This window comes from Geotrypetes seraphini, chromosome 14 (genome assembly GCF_902459505.1).
Source record: "Geotrypetes seraphini chromosome 14, aGeoSer1.1, whole genome shotgun sequence".
NCBI classification, from domain to species: domain Eukaryota; kingdom Metazoa; phylum Chordata; class Amphibia; order Gymnophiona; family Dermophiidae; genus Geotrypetes; species Geotrypetes seraphini.
In genome coordinates this window covers 28825719-28847386 of record NC_047097.1, presented here as the reverse complement: position 1 = coordinate 28847386, position 21668 = coordinate 28825719, and the positions used below count along the sequence as shown (strand labels likewise).

General features: G+C 46.5%; 1 protein-coding gene across 3 annotated transcripts in view; it reads right to left on the bottom strand.

Moving 5' to 3' along the window:
- The window catches only part of ABHD2 (abhydrolase domain containing 2, acylglycerol lipase), a 189109-nt gene that overhangs the window by 17740 nt on the left and 149701 nt on the right, over window positions 1–21668 (bottom strand). For all 3 annotated transcript variants that reach the window (XM_033920668.1, XM_033920667.1, XM_033920666.1), the window contains exon 7: window positions 5969–6079. In XM_033920668.1, coding sequence (XP_033776559.1) covers window positions 5969–6079 — 111 coding nt within the window. The remainder of the gene's footprint in view (window positions 1–5968; window positions 6080–21668) is intronic.

Here is a 21668-nt window from a genome sequence, read left to right as displayed (position 1 = left end):
AAAAGCGGTGACCCGCAAGGACAGTTCAAAGGCATCATAAGTAGCCTGAAGCATATAAAGGCGAATCTGCGACAGCGTATCCTGAAGTCAGCGAAATTAGGACCGGTGATGGACAGCCAAATCATTCTGAAAAGATGGCATGGATTTGATGCAGTGCTTGAGATAGGATGTAAAATTGAAATTGTCATTCAGAACCCTGTTCGCCATCATCGAATTTTGGTACAAGCGCCTGCCAAACTTGTCCATAGACCGGCCCTCCCAGCCCAGCGGGACAGCCACGTAAATCTTGGAAGGATTAGATTTCTTCAAGGAAGACTCCACAGCCAAGGACTGGTGGGAGAGTTGAGCCTTTTCAAATCCATTACACGGGACCGTCCGATAGCGGGATTCCATCTTGGATGGAATGGCAGGGATTGCGTATGGCGTCTCCAAATTCCAGAAGAAAGTCTGCTTCAAGACCGGATTTCAAGGGGAGGAGAAGGGATTCCCTCGGTGGATGAGGAAGCTCAATTTCCTCCAAATATTCCCGGGTATACCTGGATTCAGACTGGAGGTCCAGTTGAAGCGCCTTACCCATGTCCACCACGAACCTGGTGAAGGAGGAAGTCTTGCCCGCGGAATGCCCTTCGAGAGGCGAAGCCGAGCGGGACTTCGGGGCAGCAGAGAACGAGGGAGTACTGAGTACTTGAGTACTGAGCCGGCACGTCGGTGTCCACAAGCAGAATGTCGAGGAAGCCCCGCTGAGAGATCGAGGGGGAGTCGACGACAGCTTGTGTTTAGACTGCCTAGCAGGTGAGGAACCCGGGGTCCGAGGGACGGAGGCCCGGGGGGCTAGCCCCGGCGAGCCCAAGGAAGGAGAGACCTTCCCACGAGGCAGCCCTCGACCTCTATACTCCTCGGCTCTGAGACCGAGAAGGCACGGGAGGCCGTCGAGGACGAGGGTCAGACAGCACGAGGTCCGACACCTCAATGGACCTCGAGGTGCAAGGCCCCAGAGACCTATCTCGCCTAGGGGGAGAGTCTCTGGGTCGTTTCACGGACCGCCGCCTTGAAGGAGAGGCACACTTAGACCGGTGCTTCGAACAAGGTCGGGCGGTGGGAGAAGCCCGCCTCGAAGGAGCAGGCGAGGAATCACTCGAGGAAAAGCGTTGAGACCGACGCACCTTTCCTCGGGAGCCCCCAGCGCAACGCTCAGGCTGGTCAACAACGAGCGGGGTCGAGGCCGGGGCAAGCTGAGCCAAAGCAGAGTAGATCTGCGAGGTTAAGATAGCCTTAAGCGTGTCCTCAAACATTGGATTAAGTATTTATGAAAAAAATATTTTAAAAAAGGTACAAGCCAGATAATAGGAGGAAGTGAGTTCCAAATGAAAACAGAATGAACTTTCTAAAAATCATTTTACTCTTAGACCTGAAACTGATGTGTAACTGAGAACATCTCGATTCATTGTGAAGCTCACACAGCTTACCAGATGAATCTCTATAGCAATAATAGAACTTAGAAGACTGCCTGCCCTAGATAGTATTTTACAAACTAAACCATGTAAATTTTCATGCCTAAATGTAAACAGGGACACAATTTAAGAGTATTCTGTAAGCTGCCCATATTAAATGTTGGCCCTGCCTCTGTTCCTCCCTTATTAACACACCCTAACACGTTCCCATTTAGACATGTAATTATAGAATGAAAAATCGGTGGAATAGTGATAAGAACAAGAATTGCCACTGCTGGGTCCATCGTGCCCAGCAGTCCGCTCATGCGGCGGCCATCTGATCAAAGATCAGTGCCCTAACTGAGACTAGCCCTACCTGAGCACGTTCCAGTTCAGCAGGAACTTGTCTAACTTTGTCTTGAATCCCTGGAGGGTGTTTTCCCCTATGACAGACTCCGGATGAGCGTTCCAGTTTTCTACCACTCCCTGGGTGAAGAACTTCCTTACGTTTGTACGGAATCTATCCCCTTTCAATTTTAGAGAGTGCCCTCTCGTTCTCCCTACTTTGGAGAGGGTGAACAACCTGTCCTTATCTACTAAGTCTATTCCCTTCAGTACCTTGAATGTTTTGATCATGTCCCCTCTCAATCGCCTCTGTTTGAGGGAGAAAAGGCCCAGTTTCTCTAATCTTTCAGTGTATGGCAACTCCTCTAGCCCCTTAACCATCTTAGTCACTCTTCTCTGGACCCTTTCGAGTAGTACCGTGTCCTCCTTCATGTACGGTGACCAGTGCTGAATGCAGTACTCCAGGTGAGGGCACACCATGGCCCAGTACAGCGGCATGATAACCTTCTCCAATCTATTCGTGATCCCCTTCTTTATTATTCCTAGCATTCTGTTTTCCCTTTTCACCGCCACCGAACATTGCGTGGAAGGCTTCATCGACTTGTTGATCATAACTCCCAAGTCTCTTTCCTGGGAGGTCTCTCCAAGTACCGCCCCGGACATCCTGTACCCATGCATGAGATTTATGTTACCTACATGCATCACTTTACACTTATCCACGTTGAACCTCATCTGCCATGTCGATGCCCCTTCCTCGAGCCTGATTATGTCACGTTGCAGATCTTCACAATCCCCCTGTGTCTTTACTACTCTGAATAACTTTGTATCGTCCGCAAAATTAATCACCTCACTCGTCGTAGCAATGTCCAGATTGTTTATAAAGATGTTGAAGAGCACAGGTCCAAGCACCGAGCCTTGCGGCACCCCACTTGTGACATTCTTTCAGTCCGAGTATTGTCCATTTACCCCCCACTCTGTTTCCTATGCTACAGCCAGTTTTCAATCCACGTATTTCACCCTCGATTCTGTGGCTCGCAATTTTCCAAAGTAGTCGTTCATGCGGAACCTTGTCAAACGCCTTCTGAAAATCCAGATATACAATGTCGACCGGGTCTCCCTTGTCTATCTGTCTGTTTACTCCCTCAAAGAAATGCAACAAGTTCGTCAAGCACGATCTGCCTTTGCTAAAACCGTGCTGACTGGTCCTCATCAGCCCGTGTCCGTCAAGGTGTTCAATGATGTGGTCCTTTATCAGCGACTCTACCATCTTTCCTGGTACCAAAGTCATACTCACTGGTTTGTAGTTTCCTGGATTTCTCCTCGAACCTTTCTTGAAAATCGGCCACCTTCCATTAACATTCGCCACCTTCCAGTCTTCCAGAATCTTTCCCGATTTGATCAACAGATTGGCTATCAGTTGAAGCAGTTCAGCTATGGTCCCTTTCAGTTCCTTGATGACCCTCGGATGGATGCCATCCGATCCCAGGGATTTAGCGCTCTTAAGCCTATCAATCTGTCTACACACCTCCTCTAGACTGACCGCCAATCCTGTCAGCTTTCCGTCTTCATTTCCAGCATATAAACTAATGGGTATGCTGTGTAGATCTTTGGTAAATACAGATGCAAAAAATGTGTTCAGTTTGTCAGCGATTGCTTTGTCCTCGTTTAGTGCTCCCTTTATTCCATGGTCATCCAACGGTTCCACTACTTCCTTCGCGGGTCGTTTCCCCTTAATATATTGAAAGAACGGCTTGAAGTTCTTCGCCTCCTTGGCTATTTTTTACTCGTAGTCTCTTTTGGCCCCTTTTACCGCCTTATGGCACCTGTGTTGATGTTTGTGCTTGTTCCAGTTTTTGTCCGTTTTTGACCTTTTCCATTCCTTAAACGAAGTTTTCTTGTCTCTGATCGCTTCCTTCACCACTACAGTGAGCCACGCCGGTTCTTTGTTCTTTTTCTTCTTTGATCCCTTGCTGATACCCGGTATATATAGATTTTGCACCTCGGTGACCGTGTCCTTAAAAAGGGACCAAGCTTGCTCTAGCGTTTTTACAGTGCTTATCCTCTTCTTAATCTTCTTCCCTACCATGAGTCTCATCCCTTCATAATTTCCTTTTCGTAAGTTCAGTGCCGTGGCTGTCGTTTTGGACCGATGTTTCTCCCCTGCGTCCAGATCGAAGCGGATCATATTGTGATCGCTGTTTCCCAGCGTCCCTTTTACATCTTGTGCCGGTCTTTGCAGGCCATTTAGAATTAAGTCCAGAATTGCATTTCCTCTAATATTTTCCTTGACAAGTTGTTCCAGGAAGCAATCACCTACAGCATCCATGAACTTGGTCTCTTTAACGCAGCCAGAGGTGCCTAGTTCCAGTCTATTCCCAGATAGTTGAAGTCACCCATGTTAACTGTACTGCCTCCCTTGCAGTTGCATTTAATCTGGTCCGTCACTTCTCTGTCAATTTCTGCCCTGGGTCGGTAGTAGATGCCAATCTTCGTTTCCAGGCCATTTGTTCCCAGAATTTTGACCTATAGAGACTCTAACTTATCCGTCAGTTGTGGCGTGTTTTCTCCAGTAAATTCAATTCCCTCTTTGATGTATATGGCAATGCCCCCACCTTTTTGAGCCACTCTGTCTCTGTGGTATAGTTTGTATCCCATTAGCACAGTGTCCCAGACGTTTTCCTCAGTCCACCATGTTTCTGTGATTCCTATGATGTCAATGTTACCTTTTTGTGCCATAGCTTCTAATTCACCCATCTTATTTCTAAGGCTCCTTGCGTTCGTGTACATACACTTGAGTTTGCGACCTGTTTCTTTCTTGCATTTCCTTCCCTCTTGAGTCCTTTTCGATCTGTCTTGCCTGTGATCTGGTGAATCTTTCCCTCTATCTTCTTGCTCGGTATCTTCCAGGTATACCGGTTCCCGAACCATCGACTCTCTTTCTCGGTCGACTGTTGGCTTTCCCCTTTTTGCTAGTTTAAAAACTTCTAGACTTCTCTCTTGATGTTGCTTGCAAGTAGCCTCATTCCGTCTCTGCTGAGGTGGAGTCCGTCCTTCCCATATAGCTTGCTTTTCCCCCAGAACGTCATCCAGTTGCGCACAAAGTGGAATCATTCCTCATACCAGTGCTGCATCCACGCGTTGACTGCTTGCAGCTCCATCTGACTCTTCTCATCAGCCCTGGGTACGGTAGAATCTCCGAGAATGTTATCCTCTGCGTTCTGGTCTTCAGCTTCCTTCCTAGCATCCGGAACTGGTCCTTCAGTACTTCCCTGTTGTAGTACCTGTTGCTCACATTGTTTGTCCCCACATGGATCACCACCGCTGTATCTTCTTCTTCCACACTATTGATGATCCTGTCAATGCAGCTCACTATGTCTTCTACCTTGGCTCCCGGTAGGCAGGTCACCAGCCGATCCAGTCTTCCTCCTGCTATGTGGCTGTCGACTTGTCTGATGATGGAGTCCCTCCCAACGATTGCTGTCCTCTCTATCTTCTCTTGATTCTCCAGCCACAGGTCCATGTCCCTGGTGTATGTCCATCTCTCCTGCTGCAGGTCTGTATCCTTCGTTATTGCTGCTGTGTCACCCATTTCTTTGTTGTGGTTGTCTGTCGGGTGGTCCACACTCTCTGTAGGTGTCTTTCGGTAGTTCCACTGTTGTTGGTGATTTTCCACGGCCTCCCTGTATGCATCCTCTATGAACTTCTCCAGATGGCTGTATTCTATAAATCTGCATATGCAATAGGTATGTAAATTTAAGCAACCTGTTACAAAACAAAGGGGACAATGAAAGCCTTCCAAACCAAATGTGAATATTAATTGGAAAAACAATTATTCAACTGCAGCCATTCAGAACTCCTCAAAATCGATTAAAATCTCTCATTCCAAAGTTAACTAGCCAATCTCAGTTTTATGGTGTCATCCCACCCGCCCAATTAGCACAACTGCTTGGTGGGAATGAAATTAGTTGTATCCCAATAAAAGAAAAAACAATCCTAGTTATGTTCAACAATTAGTATGAAGCATAATTTTTTTTAGGAGATCCTTGTAATTTTTGGGCTGTACTCAAAATTCATAGAACCTAAGAATGTTATGCACAATTGGATTCTACAGTATTAAAGGGTGGAGGAGCTTTGTGGGAGAATTGGGAAACTGGAACATTTCTGATCTTCAGGCTTTCCACTTCTAACTCTACCTCATGATGTTATCATCAATCTGCGTGAGGGACGTTGCTGTATAGAGACGGTTCATATCTGTATCATCAAGGCCTTGTGTTCGATTATTGTTCTTTCCAAAGAGGACATGTCTAAATGATCACAAAATGAAAAAAAAAGGTCATTTTTCATTTACTATCTCAAAGAGAAGAATCAGAAATCATTACAAACTGAAAGAGGCCAAAACCAGAGAACATGAAACAGATGAGCCAAGATTTAATTTTTGTGTTACTTTAAATGAATAAGGAGAAATTAGGTCTTACTTGCTAATTTACTTTCTTTTAGTCCCTCTATACCAGGGATCTCAAAGTCCCTCCTTGAGGGCCGCAATCCAGTTGGGTTTTCAGGATTTCCTCAATGAATATGCATTGAAAGCAGTGCATGCACATAGATCTCATGCATATTCATTGGGGAAATCCTGAAAACCCGACTGGATTGCGGCCCTCAAGGAGGGACTTTGAGACCCCCTGCTCTAGACTGACACAGATGGGTATTACACACGTCCACCAGCAGATGTGGAGACTAAGAACCACTAAGCTTCAACTTAACCTATAAGTGGGCTCTGCAGTCCCCTGGAAGCCAGTCTCTGATAGTCAAGCAAATGTCTCTCCAAGGAAAAGGAAAGAACAGCTAAACACCTCTCAAAATACTCAAGTCACTTGAGTTGCTGCTACCTGGGCAATTCCAGAATGGTCCGGACAACCCTCCATGGGGCATCAAATTTCAGTTTTCAGAGCTTTTCAGTTTTCGGAATTTTGGAAGAAAAGGATTTAAGATCTAGGAGGGGGAAGGGGAGGAGGGATCCAGCCGCCCAGACATGACACTCCTGGGACTTGAGAGACCTCCGCGGGCCTCAGTCCCAGTCCAGAAGCCAGTACAACGAAGGAGAGAGGGATTGCTTAACTTTACAATGAAATAAAAATTCAGTAGGGTATTCTCACCCCAAGGAAGGAATCAAGACTTCAGAAGACTGCACTGGCATACTAAATATACTATCTTCTGAGACTGAGAATAGACTGGCTTCCAGGGGCTGCACAACCCACTTATAGGATAAGTTGAAGCTCAGTGGTTCTCAGTCTTCATTTGCTGGTAGGTGTGCATAATACCCATCTGTGCCAGTCTAAAGAGATGCTATAGACAGAGAACTTTTAATGAAGGTGCTTCTCATTTATGCACAGGAGGAGAGAAAGGCAGAACTAAGGTCATTTAGAAGAGAATTTTGCTGTTAACCTTATACAGCTTTTATGTGTTCACTTAGGAAATTTTTTTGTTCAGAGAATAGTTAAGCTCTGGAACACGTTGCCAGAAGATGTGGTAAGAACGGATAATGTAGCTGGTTTTAAGAAAGGTTTGGACAAGTTCCTGGAGGAAATATACACAGTCTTGTTGAGAAAGACACATGGGAAACCACTGCTTGCCCTGTATCGGTAGCATGGAATATTGATACACCTTGAGTTTTGGCCAGGTACTAGTGACCTGGACAGGCCACTGTGGGAACGGGCTACTGGCTTGATGGACCACTGGTCTGATCCAGTAAGGCTATTCTTATGTTCTTATCTACCTACTTCTCTCTGTAAGTCATCTTGAGCCTGCTTAGGTACACGCGACGCACTAATAGAAGATTAGATAACATTCTTATTTCAGGATGCTTTTATAACACGATAACCTCGTTATCCCTAAAACAATGCAATGACACCCTTCCCCGGATGTGCTCAACCTTCCCCAAACCCTTTCTTGATTGTACATAGATTGTAACTTTGCCTCCCTTCCACCTCTTTCTTATTGGTACTTGTCTGTCAAGTCTGTCTGTCTATTCCCCTTTATGTCCTTCACATTACAGAGAGGAGCAGGGAGAAAGCAGGTTAAAAGCAAGAAAAAGAGCCAAGGAGGGAGACAGAGACGAGCAGGAGGCTAGGGGCAGGGCGAGAGTAAGCTCCGCCCACCCTCACCACGTCGGAAGAGTCAGCGACCTAACTCCCCAATAAACAGGAGGAGCCAACGGCACACGTGGTGCACAGCATCAGACAAGAGGAGCAGCGAGAATAGCAAGGAGAGATCAAGGAGTAGAGGAGCAGGAAGAAAGCAGGTTAAAAGTAAGAAAAACAGCCGAGGAGGGAGACAGAGAAGAGCTGGAGGCTAGGGGCAGGACGAGATTAAGCTCCGCCCACCCCCACCTCGTCGGAAGAGTCAGCGACCGAATTCCCCCATAAAAGAGGAGGAGCCAACGGCACACAGCGAAGGCGAGCGGCAAAGGCGCTCGCCTTAGCGAGAGCGTCTTTGCGAAGGGCCTCAAGAAGGGCCAAGTCACTACACCCAAGAGCACCAGGGAAGGACTGAAAGGAAAGGAAGCGGCAAGCACAGAAGGTAAAGAAGAAGCAGGCGCGAACACACACAAGCAGCAGTAAGGTAAGGCAGAGCAAAGACAGCACACACAAGAAGTCAGCAAGGCAAGAAGCAGGCACACACAAGGCAGCACACACAAGAAGGCAGCAAGGCAAGAAGCAGGCACAGAAGGAACAAACACACAAGCAAAAGTAAGGTAAGGTAGAGCGTAGGCAGCACACACAAGAAGAAGGCAACAAGGCAAGAAGCAGGTGCAGAAGGAAGCAGGAACAGAAGGAACGAACACAAGCAAAAGTAAGGTAAGGTAGAGCGTAAGCAGCACACACAAGAAGAAGGCAACAAGGCAAGAAGCAGGAACAGAAAGAACACGTAATCTTAACTGTTATCTTAAAGTAGGAACGACAATGGAAGCAAAGGGAAACCAGAAGATAAATTTTCCAGTGTTCTGCACGGGCTGTCATATGTATGACTACCTCCCCTCGGGGAGACAGTCATACGTATGCGGTCGGTGTCAGGAGCTGAAAAGCTTGAAGAAGGAAGTCAAGCGACTAGAGGACAAGATACAGGAGCTAGAAGGACTTTACACCACGGAGGATCCAATCAGGACAGTTGAAGATTTCATGAGTGAGAGACACATCGAGGAGGAAGTCAGGGAACTCGAGAAATTAATTGAGGAAGCATACAGGAGGAGGGTGGAAGAGAAAAAACTCCAGATGAAAGTTGAAGTTACACCAACACCAACATGGAAGGGAGAACAAGAAGCAGATGACCTCAAAGAAGACACTCACAGAGGAATACCGCACGAGGGGGAGGATTTGGCTAGTTGGTGCCCAGAAGAAGAAAGAGCGAAGCACATCGAGGACATTAACCTGAGACCGAAACGAAAATTGAAGAAGGGAAAATCAGCGATCCTAGTGGGAGACTCGATCCTGAGGCATGTGGACAGCCACGTAGCAGGAGGGAGAGAGGATCGACTGGTGACCTGCCTCCCAGGAGCGAGAACCAAGGACATCATGGACAAAATTGGGAAGATCCTGGAAGGAGCGGAGAAAGAAGAGACCGCAGTAATGATCCACATCGAGACGAATGATGTCAGCAGGAGAGACTACAGAAGAAGCACACTGATAGAACAGTTCAAGATTCTGGGAAGGAAGCTGAAGATGAGGACTCAGAAGATAGCGTTCTCGGAGATCCTACCGGTACCGAGGGCAGATGTGAAAAGGCAGGAGGAACTACAATCAATAAATGCGTGGATGAGGAAATGGTGTGAGGAAGAAGGATTCCACTTTGTGAGGAACTGGACAACGTTCTGGGGCAAGAGCAAGCTCTACAGGAGAGATGGACTGCACCTGAGCGTGGCGGGAACAAGACTTCTAGCAAACAACGTCAAGAGAGGAATAGAACAGGCTTTAAACTAAGAGGAAGAGGAAAGCCGACAGGCGACCCAGCGTCGACAATTCGGAAGAAGGTATCCCGTGAAGATACTAAGGGGAAACAAGCCTGGGAAGAAACAAGGGACTAATTACAAAAGTCAACTAACCCAGACGAGGAGGTTAGAAAGGTTGTAGCAAAAGAGAAGACTCTAAAGACCGAAGCACAGGGAAAGGAAATGAAGACAACAAAATGCCTGGATCTAAATTGCATATATACTAATGCAAGCAGCCTAAGAAACAAAATGGGGGAACTAGAAGCCATGGCCAATCCAGAGGACATAGACATCATTGGAATCTCTGAAACATGGTTTAATGAGGAAAGCAAATGGGATACAGCACTGCCGAGGTACAAGCTCTATCGCCAGGATAGGTCAGGACAAAAAAGAAGTGGAATAGCCCTATATATAAGAGAAAGCTTACAATCGACAAGAATGGACACAGCAGAGACGACCAATAAGCTGGAATCGCTATGGGTTAAAATACCGGGTAGGAAAGGACCTGAAATAAAGATGGGCCTATACTATCGTCCACCAGGGCAAACCGGAGATATCGATGAAGAAATGGAAGCCGAGATGAAGCGAGAATGCAAAAGTGGTAACATGGTTATTATGGGAGACTTCAACTACTGAACTGAGACTTTTTCTCCACCTTTCTTTCTTTTTTTTCCCTGCTGCTACCTGTTGAGTGATTGGTTTGTGTGGGTGTGATTAAAACCTGTTAGTGTTGTAGAGGGTATGTTTGTGTCCATATGGGGTTCTGATTTAGAGAGAAATACTGGAGACTTCAACTACCCCGGAATAGACTGGAGTCTTGGAAGCTCAAGATGCGCTAGGGAGACAGAATTCCTGGAGGCTACACAAGATTGCTTCATGGAGCAGCTTGTTAGAGAACCGACAAGAGGAAATGCCACTCTGGACCTAATCCTAAATGGGTTAAGGGGACCTGCAAAGGAAGTGGAAGTAGTGGGACCGTTGGGAAACATCGATCATAATATGATCAAGTTCAAGGTTGAGGTAGGAAAACCGAAAGGTAAGAGAATCATAGCGACAACTTTTAACTTCAGGAAAGGCAACTACGAAGCAATGAGAGAAACGGTAAGGAAGAAACCTAGGAACACTTCCAAAAAATGGCAAACAGTAGAACATGCCTGGTCTTTTTTCAAGGACACGGTGAGCGAGGCGCAAAATCTGTATATCCCCAGATTCAGAAAGGGGTGCAAAAAGGATCCAACAAAAGACCCGGCATGGATAACTAAAATAGTGAAGGAAGCAATATGCAATAAGTAAAATTCATTCAGGAAATGGAAAAAGGACAAAACTGAGGGGAACTGGAAAGAGCACAGGAAGTACCAAAAAGCACAGTTACTTACCATAACAGGTGTTATCCAGGGACAGCAGGCAGCTATTCTCACATATGGGGGACGTCATCGACGGAGCCCGAATGCAGACGCCTCACAAGCAGACTTGCTTGAAGAAACTCGAAGTTTCGAGTCGCCCGCACCGCGCATGCGCGAGTGCCTTCCCACCCAGCAGAGGGCGCGTCTCCTCAGTTTAGATAGCTAGCAGAGAAGCCAATCAGGGGAGGTGGGTGGGTTGTGAGAATAGCTGCCTTCTGTCCCTGGATAAGACCTGTTACGGTAAGTAACTGTGCTTTATCCCAGGACAAGCAGGCAGGTATTCTCACATATGGGTGATCTCCAAGCTAACCAGAATGGGATGGTGGGAGTGTTGGCAATTTAGGAGAATAAATTTTGTAATATTGTTTGGCCAAACTGTCCATCCCGTCTGGAGAAAGTATCCAGACAACAATGAGAAGTAAAGGTATGAACCGAGGACCAAGTAGCAGCTCTACAAATTTTCTCAATAGGTGTAGATTTGAGGAAAGCTACTGAAGCTGCCATTGCTCTGACTTTATGGGCTGTGACTTTACTGTGAAGGGGTAATCCAGCCTGAGCATAGTAGAAAGAGATACAAGCCGCCATCCAGGTGAAGATGGTACGCTTAGAAATAGGATGGCCCAACTTATTTGGATCGAAGGAAACAAAAAGTTGAGGAGCAGTTCTGTATGGTTTGGTATGTTCCAAGCAGAAGGCCAAAGCACGTTTACAGTCCAGAGTATGAAGAACTGATTCTCCAGGATGAGAATGAGGCTTTGGAAAAAACACTGGAAGTATGATGGATTAGTTGAGATGAAATTCTGAGACCACTTTAGGTAGGAATTTCAGATGAGTACGAAGAACAACTTTGTCATGATGGAACACTGTGAATGGTGGGTCAGTAACTAAAGCTTGCAGTTCACTGACTCGTCGAGCAGAAGTGAGGGCAATGAGAAACACCACTTTCCAAGTGAGATACTTCATATGAGCCATATCAGTTGGTTCAAATGGAGGCTTCATGAGATGAGAAAGGACAACATTAAGGTCCCAAACCATAGGGGGCGGTTTGAGAGGAGGTTTGACATTGAAAAGTCCTTTCATGAATCTGGAAACCACCGGATGAGCAGAGAGGGGTTTCCCTTCAATAGGCTGATGGAAAGCCGCAATTGCACTGAGATGGACTCGTATAGATGTAGATTTGAGGCCATAATTGGATAAGTGCAAAAGATAGTCCAAAACAGAAGATAAGGAGGAATGCTGAGGCTCCTTATGATGAGAAAAACACCATGTAGAAAATCTAGTCTATTTCTGGTGATAGCATTGTCTAGTTGTAAGCTTTCTAGAAGCTTCTAAAACGTCTCTTACAGATTGAGAAAACTGAAGAGGGGTTATGTTGAGAGGTACCAGGCTGTCAGTTGTAGAGACTGCAGGTTAGGATGAAGCAGAGATCCTTGACTCTGTGTAAGGAGAGAAGGAAAAACTGGTAGAAGGTATGGTTCCCTGCTGCTGAGTTGAAGTAGAAGGGTGTATCAGGGTTGTCTCGGCCACCGAGGAGTGATTAGAATCACGGTGGCATGATCGTTCTTCAATTTGACCAGAGTCTTGAGAATGAGAGGGAATGGAGGAAATGCGTAGAGGAAAAGATTTGTCCATTCCAGAAGAAAAGCATCTGCCTTGAGGCGGTCAGGAAAGTATATCCTGGAGCAGAACTGAGGCAGTTTGTAGTTGTGGGGAGCTGCAAAGAGGTCTATCTGTGGCGTTCCCCACTGTGAAAAAATGTGGCGAAGAGGCGAGGAATGGAGAGTCCATTCGTGAGGTTGCAGTAGACGACTCAAGTTGTCCGCCAAGCAATTCTTTGCCCCTTGAATGTAGACAGCTTTGAGGAAGGTGTTGTGGCGGATTGCCCAGTCCCAAATCTCCAGAGCTTCTTGACAAAGGGAGGCAGATCCTGTCCCTCCTTGTTTGTTGACATAATACATGACGACTTGGTTGTCTGTCCAAACGAGGACTACTGTGTCGTGAAGCAGATATTGAAAAGCATGGAGAGCTTTGAGGATCGCTCTGAGTTCCAACTAATTGATATGACACTGACAAACCGTACTGGTCCAGAGGCCTTGAGTACGGAGACCATCGAGATGAGCGCCCCAAGCGTAGGTCGAAGAGTCTGTCACGAGGACCTTCTGATGAGGGGGTGTTTGAAAAAGCAAGCCTCTGGAAAGATTGGAAGAGAGCATCCACCAATGGAGAGACTTCTTCAAGGAAGGAGTGACTGAAATGTGTTGAGGAGGGTCGCAAACTTGCGTCCATTGAGATGCCAGGGTCCACTGAGGAATTCTGAGGTGAAGCCTGGCAAAAGAAGTCACGTGTACTGTGGAGGCCATCTGACCCAGAAGTACCATTATGTGTCTCGTTGAGATGGAAGAGCGGGAAGACACTGTGTGACAGAGTTGAAGAAGAGCTTCCAGACGTTGTTGTGGAAGGAATGCTCTGAGTTGGACAGTGTCCAGAAAAGCTCCGATGAATTGTAGATTCTGAGGGCTAAAGTTGAGATTTGGGAAAGTAGAGAAACCAGATAGTCTGCTGGGTTGCTACAATAACCCCTTGAGATGTGAAATCTTTGATGAGCCAGTCAACGAAGTAGGGAAATACCTGAAAATCATAATTCCTTAGAGCTGCTGCTACCACTACCAGGCACTTGGTGAACACTCTGGGAGACGATGCCAGGCCGAATGGTAGTACTCTGTATTGATAGTGCAGATTCCCTGCCCGAAATCTGAGGTATTGACGGGAGGCTGGATGAATGGGGATATGAGTGTAGGCCTCCTTGAAATCCAGATAGCATAACCAGTCGTTCTGCTCGAGAAGGGGATAAAGGGATGCCAGGGACAACATTCGAAACTTTCCTTTGACTAGGAATTTGTTGAGAGCACTGAGATCCAGAATAGGTCGCAGATCGCCCGTCTTCTTCGGAACAAGGAAGTAACGGGAGTAAAACCCCCTGTTCTGCTGTTCCAAGGGAACTGGTTCGATGGCATGGAGACGAAATAGAGCTTGAGTTTCCTGAAGAAGGGCAGTCTGGGATGGATTGGAAAGATACTCTCTTGGAGGAAGCTCTGGTGGAACCTGAGTGAAATGAAGAGAGTATCCTTCCCTGATGATGGTAAGCACCCAGAGATCGGAGGTAATTATTGTCCATTGGTTGTAAAAATGATGGAGACGACCTCCTATATGTGGAAAAGGAGACAGAGACAGAACGGTGGAGGTTATGCTCTGTTGTAAACAGTCAAAAAGCTTGAGAAACCTTAGGTGCAGCAGAAGGTTGGGGTTTCTGTTGCTTCTGAGGTTGTTGTTTATTCAGAGGTGGGCGAGTATAAGGAGCTGGCTTTGGAGCAAAACGCCTTTGATAGATAACAGCAGGGCGTGCAGGCTTGGCAGGAGCTGGCTTTGGTTTAGGTCTGACTATAGGAGCAAATGATTTTTCATGGTCAGATAATTTCTTGGTGGCTGCCTCGATGGATTCATCAAAGAGGTCGTTGCGCTCACAAGGAATGTTAGCTAAGCGGTCTTGAAGGTTAGGGTCCATGTCAATGGTACGAAGCCAGGCAAGACGATGCATAGCTACAGAGCAAGCAGCTGCTCGGGCAGACAACTCAAAGGCATCTTAAGATGATTGGAGGAGATGCAGACGTAATCGAGAGAAAGAAGCAATGATTTCTTGAAACTCAAAATGCATTTGGTTATCCAAATAAGTCAAAAACTTTGGTAGAAGAGAAAGAAGAAATTCAAAGTAAGTGATGAAATAAAAATTATAATTGAGGACTTTAGAGGATATCATAGCATTCTGGTAGATGCGACGTCCAAATTTGTCCATAGTTTTCCCCTCCCTTCCAGAAGGAACTGTGGCATAGACCTTGAAAGAGTGGGATCTCCTGAAGGAGGATTCAACAAGCAGGGATTGATGAGATAACAGTGAGTTGTCAAACCCTTTGCGATGCACAGTTTTATACCTAGAGTCCAATTTTCCTGGAACAGCTGGTATGGAAAAGGTGTTTCCATGCATTGAGCAAAAGTCTGATTCAAAAGCTTATGAAGTGGAAGCTTAAGACACTCTGCTGGAGGGTGAGGAAGATGCATGACTTCTAGATACTCCTTAGAATACTTGGAGCCAGTATCCAATTGAACATCCAAGTCTACAGCCATCTGTCGCAGGAAAGACGAGAAAGATAGTTGATCTGCCAATGCTTTGCCTCGAGAATGTCGAGGCAGCCTGTGTCGAAGAAGCAGCTTCGGCATGAAAAAAGGCATCAAAGGAACCTGGTGACTTGGACGAGGCAATCGAGACCGGAACATCCTCGAGGTCCGGCATCGAAGACCTCGAACGAGGAGTCGATGGTCTGGTCGAGGTTGGAGTAGATCGAGGCTTCGAGGAATATGGTCTGTCCTGAGAAGAAGAACGATGCCTGGAAGGATGCCTTGATGAAGACCTCGAATGTCGGTGAGAACTTGTCTGGAACCAGATCTCGAGGATTGAGGAGATTTCACCTCGGAGACGTAGGCAGCCGATGCCGATGTATGAATAGTACTAGAGGCTGTAGATCGAAGCTCCAGAGGCTTGGTGGAGGAACCTCGATGCACTCTCCAAGACTCTGCTCCTTGTTTAGAGTGTGAGGATTCTCGTCGAGGCTCTTGCAAAGAATCTGCTCCTTGCTTTTCGTGCTTGGATGGCAGACCAGACACTCGCAGAGACTCTGCTCCCTGCAAAGAGTGTGGAAGTTCAGATTGGGGCAAAGGAAGCGGCTCGACCTCGCGGGAGCCTGCTGAATGCCCAGGCTGGATAAGAGGAAGTAGTTTAGGTCCCATGTTAGTAAGGAAGTGAATAAACTGCTTCTCTAACATGGTCTGGAAAGAAGCCAGCAAGGATGGATCCGCGTCTGAAACCGGATCACCTGCTTTGGCTGGAGGTTCCTTCGAGGTAATGTGAGTGTGTTTCGACTTAGGAGTCTTGGACACTTTAATCACCACCGGCGGAACCGACTGCTGAGCTATCTGACCTGAGGAAACAGGGATGTCGAAGCAAGAGCCGCTGCAAACGAAGAAGGTCTGATGAGGCTCGAGGTGGAAGCAGTAGGCGCAGAAGGAGCCTCGATGGAAGTCGAGGCCGAAGACGCCTTCGAAGTCGAAGGAACAGGAGACTCCATCTCGAAAAGCTTGTCCACCAAAATGCAACGACGCTTGAAAGCACGAGGCTGAAGTGTTTGGCAAGGCAGGATGATGTTTCGGCCCAAGGCACTTGAGGCAGCATCCGTGAGGGTCCATGAGAGAGATCGCGCGCTGACACTCGCTACACCTCTTAAAGTCTGTAGCAGGCTGGGACGTAGACAGAAAAATAGCCGCCGCAAAGTCAAAGCTCTCGGGCTGCGGCCGAGCGGCCTGTCCTGGAAAATGAACGGAAGAAGAACATTTTTTTTTTTTTAAACTAAAATAAAAGAAATAAAATAAAACTGCGATTCGTGAAGGAAAAAACACAAACCGCGGTTAAGAGAAGGCACAAAGTAAACGAAGTTAAAACGCAGAGAGTCAAAGACGGACTTCTCGGCTCTGCGGAAAACTGAGGAGACGTGCCCTGTGCTGGGCGGGAAGGCACTCGCGCATGCGCGGTGCGGGCGACTCGAAACTTTGAGTTTCTTCAAGCAAGTCTGCTTGTGAGGCGTCTGCATCTGGGCTCCATCGATGATGTCATATGTGAGAATACCTGCCTGCTTGTCCTGGGATAAAGAATGTCACCGTGTGGTTCAAAAAGCCAAAAGAGAGTATGAAGAGAGGCTAGCCAGGGAAGAACGAAATTTCAAACCGTTCTTTAGATATGTTAAAGGGAAGCAGCCGGCTAGGGAGGAGGTAGGACCGCTGGACAACAGGGAGTGGTGAAGGAGGAGAAAGAAGTTGTGGAAAGACTTAACATGTTCTTTTCGTCTGTATTTACAAATGAAGACACAACCAACATACCATAACCTGACCAATTCTTCAATGGAAATCAAGCAGAAAAATTAACATCCATGGAAGTGAGCCTTGAAGATGTGCCCAAGCAGATAGAAAAACTAAAAACTGACAAATCCCCGGGTCTGGACGAAATCCATCCAAGGGTTCTGAAGGAATTAAAGGAGGAGATAGCGGAACTACTGCAGCAAATTTGCAACCTATCCCTGAAAACAGGAAAAATGCTGGAGGATTGGAAGATATAGCCAATGTCACACCCATCTTTAAAAAGGGATCAAAAGGGGACCCAGGAAACTACAGACCGGTGAGTCTGACCTCGGTTCCGGGGAAAATGGCGGAAGCACTGATAAAAGAAAACATCGATGAACATTTTGAAAGAAACGAACTTCTGATAACCAGCCAACATGGCTTCTGCTGGGGGAGATTGAAGGAATTAGCAAATGGATGGACAGAGGAGACCCCAAAGACATCATATACCTAGATGTCCAAAACACCTTTGACAAGGTGCCTCATGAACGTCTACTCCGGAAACTGAAGAACCATGGGGTGGAAGGAGACGTATATAGATGGATCAGAAACTGATTGGCAACGAGTGGTGTTCCGCAGGGCTCGGTGCTCGAGCCGCTGCTATTATATTCAAATATATTTTATTGAGCAATCAAGAAAAACAACAGAATGCCACAACAAAAGCAAAACCAGCTCAAAAGAGTTTGAAGTATTCCCCCAAAGAACCACCCTCCACACCACCCAACCCTAAACACCCCCCTCCCCCTCCCAGTCCCACCCCTGGGTCCTCCTTCCAATTACCAAAAAGAAACAAAGAACAAACTCCACACAAAAGTAAAACAAAGAATATGCATTACAAAAAGCATCAATTAAGTATCCGGCTAAGAGCCAGAGGGGTCAAAGTAGTCCAGAAGGGTTCCCAAGTAGTCTGGAAAAGGCGGCCCTGGCGAGAGGACAAATCAGTCACATCCCGTCGCTCCCACATCAAGAGAGCAATCATGCGGCTCCTCCAAAGGGAACAGTTCGGAGCTTCAGCTTCAAGCCATTTCAGCAAAATGCATTTCAAAGCAATCAGGACAGACCACTTGAGAAAAGCTGCAACGCCTTTGGAACGTGGAAAGTAGTGAGGAATAGTCCCAAACAAAAGCAAAGGTGAGCTGCGGATGGTAACATGCCAAAGAGTCTCAACAAAAGCATAGATAGCAGTCCAAAAATGCTGTACCTGAGGACAAGTCCAAAACATGTGTCCCAAACTGGCTTCCGGAGCCTGACAACGAAGGCAGGCAGCGGTTAAACGAAAGTGAGCCAAATAAGCCCTTTTAGGAGAGATATATAAACGAAAAATCAATTTAAAATGTTGCTCCCAAAAGGTGGTATATTTTCGAAATGCTGGCAGACGTCGGACAGCCTGTAGAAGTATGTCCGCGGGCAAGTCTACAGCAAGATCGCAAGACCAAGCATCTCGCAGCCGAGAATGGTCAAACAAAGGGCATTCATCTTTCAAGTGGCGATGATGGAACTTGAGAGGGACCGGCTCCTGCGAACCAATGGTAAAGGCCGTAGACAACGACTCTTGGCAGGAGGCTTGTAAGGAGCTAGGAGGTAAGGAAGAAATGTAATGATGGATTTGCATATAAGCAAAAAAATCAGAAAGGGGAATATCAAATTCTGTTCGCAATTGAGCAAAAGATTTAGGTGTACCATCATCATTAACCAAGTGAAATAGATAGTGAATGCCCTTCGCTTCCCACCTAACAAAACTCGGCCCATCAATCCCAGGCAGAAAGGAGCCATTAAAGCGAAGAGGCAGAAAGGGAAAGACAGAGGAAGAAAGAGTGTGAAATTTACAGACCCAACGCCAAGCCTTCCTCAAGGGTCGATGCAATACTTTCATAGAAAGAGATTCAGGTATAAGAGAAGGGACAGAATGCAGATAGGCACTAAAGTGAGCAGAAGAAAAACAAGAGAGTTCTAGAGAAGTGTTAGTGAAAGCTGAAGTACCCCGAAAGAGGTCATTAATATGTCGCATGCCACAACCAATCGTCAGATAACGAAGATTCAATAAGCCTAAACCACCTCTATAACAGGGAGTCGCCGCCCGCTTATAAGACAAACGAGGTCTCTTACGCCGCTGCTATTTAATACATTCATAAATGATCTGGAAACAGACCTGAAGTGTGAGATAATAAAATTTACGGATGACACCAAACTATTTAGTGGAGCTTGGACTAAAGAGGACTGCAAAGAATTGCAAAGGGACTTGAACAAACTAGGGGAATGGGCGCCGAGATGGCAAATGAAGTTCAACGTTGAGAAATGTAAAGTATTGCATGTGGGTAGCAGAAACCTGAGGTACAACTATACGATGGGAGGGATGTTATTGAATGAGAGTACCCAAGAAAGGGACTTGGGGTAATGGTGGACATGACAATGAAGCCGATGGCACAGTGTGCAGCGGCCACTAAGAGAGCGAATAGAATGTTAGGTATAATCAAGAAAGGTATTATAACCAGAACGAAAGAAGTTATCCTGCTATTGTATCGGGCGACGGTGTGCCTGCACCTGGAATACTGCATCCAATATTGGTCGCCGTACCTTAAGAAGGATATGACATTACTCGAGAGGGTTCAAAGGAGAATGACACGTCTGATAAAAGGGATGGAAAACCTTTCATACGCGGAGAGATTGGAGAAACTGGGTCTCTATTCCCTTGAGAAGAGGAGACTTAGAGGGGATATGATAGAGACTTACAAGATCATGAAGGGCATAGAGAGAGTAGAGAGGGACAGATTCTTCAAACTTTCAAAAAATAAAAGAACAAGAGGGCATTCGGAAAAGTTGAAAGGGGACAGATTCAAAACAAATGCTAGGAAGTTTTTTACCCAATGTGTGGTGGATACCTGGAATGCGCTTCCAGAGGACGTAATAGGGCAGAGTACGGTACTGGGGTTTAAGAAAGGATTGAACAATTTCCTTCTGGAAAAGGGGATAGAAGGGTATAGATAGAGGATTACTGCCCAGGGCCTGGACCTGTTGGGCCACCGCGTGAGCGGACTGCTGGGCACGACGGACCTCAGGTCTGACCCAGCGGAGGCATTTCTTATGTTCTTATGTACCCATGAGAACCGCTATTCTCACATTACCCCTCTCCTAAAGTCACTTCATTGGCTCCCCATCCATTTCCGAATACAGTTCAAACTCCTCTTACCGACTTACAAGTGCATTCAACTCTGAAGCCGCCCCCAATATCTCTCTTCACTTATCTCCCCCATGCTCCTCCCCGTGATCTCCGAACAAAGCAGATCAGAACACCTATTCTTGGTTTGCTTACAGAAGGAAAAACTGAAGAGGGAGATATATTTCCTGGGTGAAGAAAGAACTGAAAGATGTGATTGACACCCTTCTGCAAGTGGTTCGCGAGCAAGGATTGATCACCTAATGTACGGACTCCTGTGTATATGCAACAGGAGAAATTAGGTTCTTACCTGCTATTTACTTTCTTTTAGCCTCTCCAGGCCGGCATAGGTTAATCTTACAAGCGGGTTATATCTCATCATGACCAGCAGGTGGATAAAGACAAAACTTTGGAATAGTACATATCATGTGACTCTTCCCTAATTACCTCAGTCTGCCAAAAAGCCAAGCAGAACTAAGAACTATAAACAGAAAACAAACAGGATTCCAAACAAGAGTAACAACTAATAAAAACAAGAACGCTGTTGGAAAATGCAAAAGAACACATGCAAATAGCAAAGGTCCCCACAGCTTGCCAGCCGAGCCACAGCCACTGTTCTTAGATCTCCCTGGCCCTAGAAAAATACTAGAACCTGCCAAAAAAGCAAAATCTGCATGCAAAAAACCCACGGAAATAGACAGGTGGGGTCCCATGCCGGTATGGAGAGAATAAAAGAAAGTAAATTAGCAGGTAAGAACCTAATTTCTCCTTCTTTAGCCAACTCTCCAGACTGGCATAGGTTAATATTACAAGCAGGACATACCAAAGCATTCCCCATCATGGGTGGGACCCCCGAAAGCCGACACTAGGACACACTCACCGAACACCACGTCCCGACATACCTGAATGTCCACACGGTAGTGTCTGACAAAGGAATGCAAGGAAGACCAGACTGCAGCCTTACAAATATTCACTGGAGGCACCAGCGAAGACTCAGCCCAAGAAGCTGCCTTACCCTGAGTGGAATGAGCCTTGAGAAATTCCGAAACAGGTTTTATTTTCTGAATAAGGTAAGCGGAAGTAATAGTCTCCTTGATCCAGCGCGCAATGGGAACCTTGCAAATGCCATCCCCCTTAAGAGGACCCGCTAGAAGGACAAAAAGATGATCTGATTTCCTGATCTCCTGGGTCCTCCGCACATAGGCCCGAAGGACCCGACCAACATCCAATTTGCACAACTATTTCTGCTCAGAAGAACCCTCCCGACTACCTAGCACCGGGAGGACCAACGACTGAGTGACATGAAAAGGAGAAATTACCTTTGGCAGAAAGAAAGGAAGGAAGGAACAGGCCGT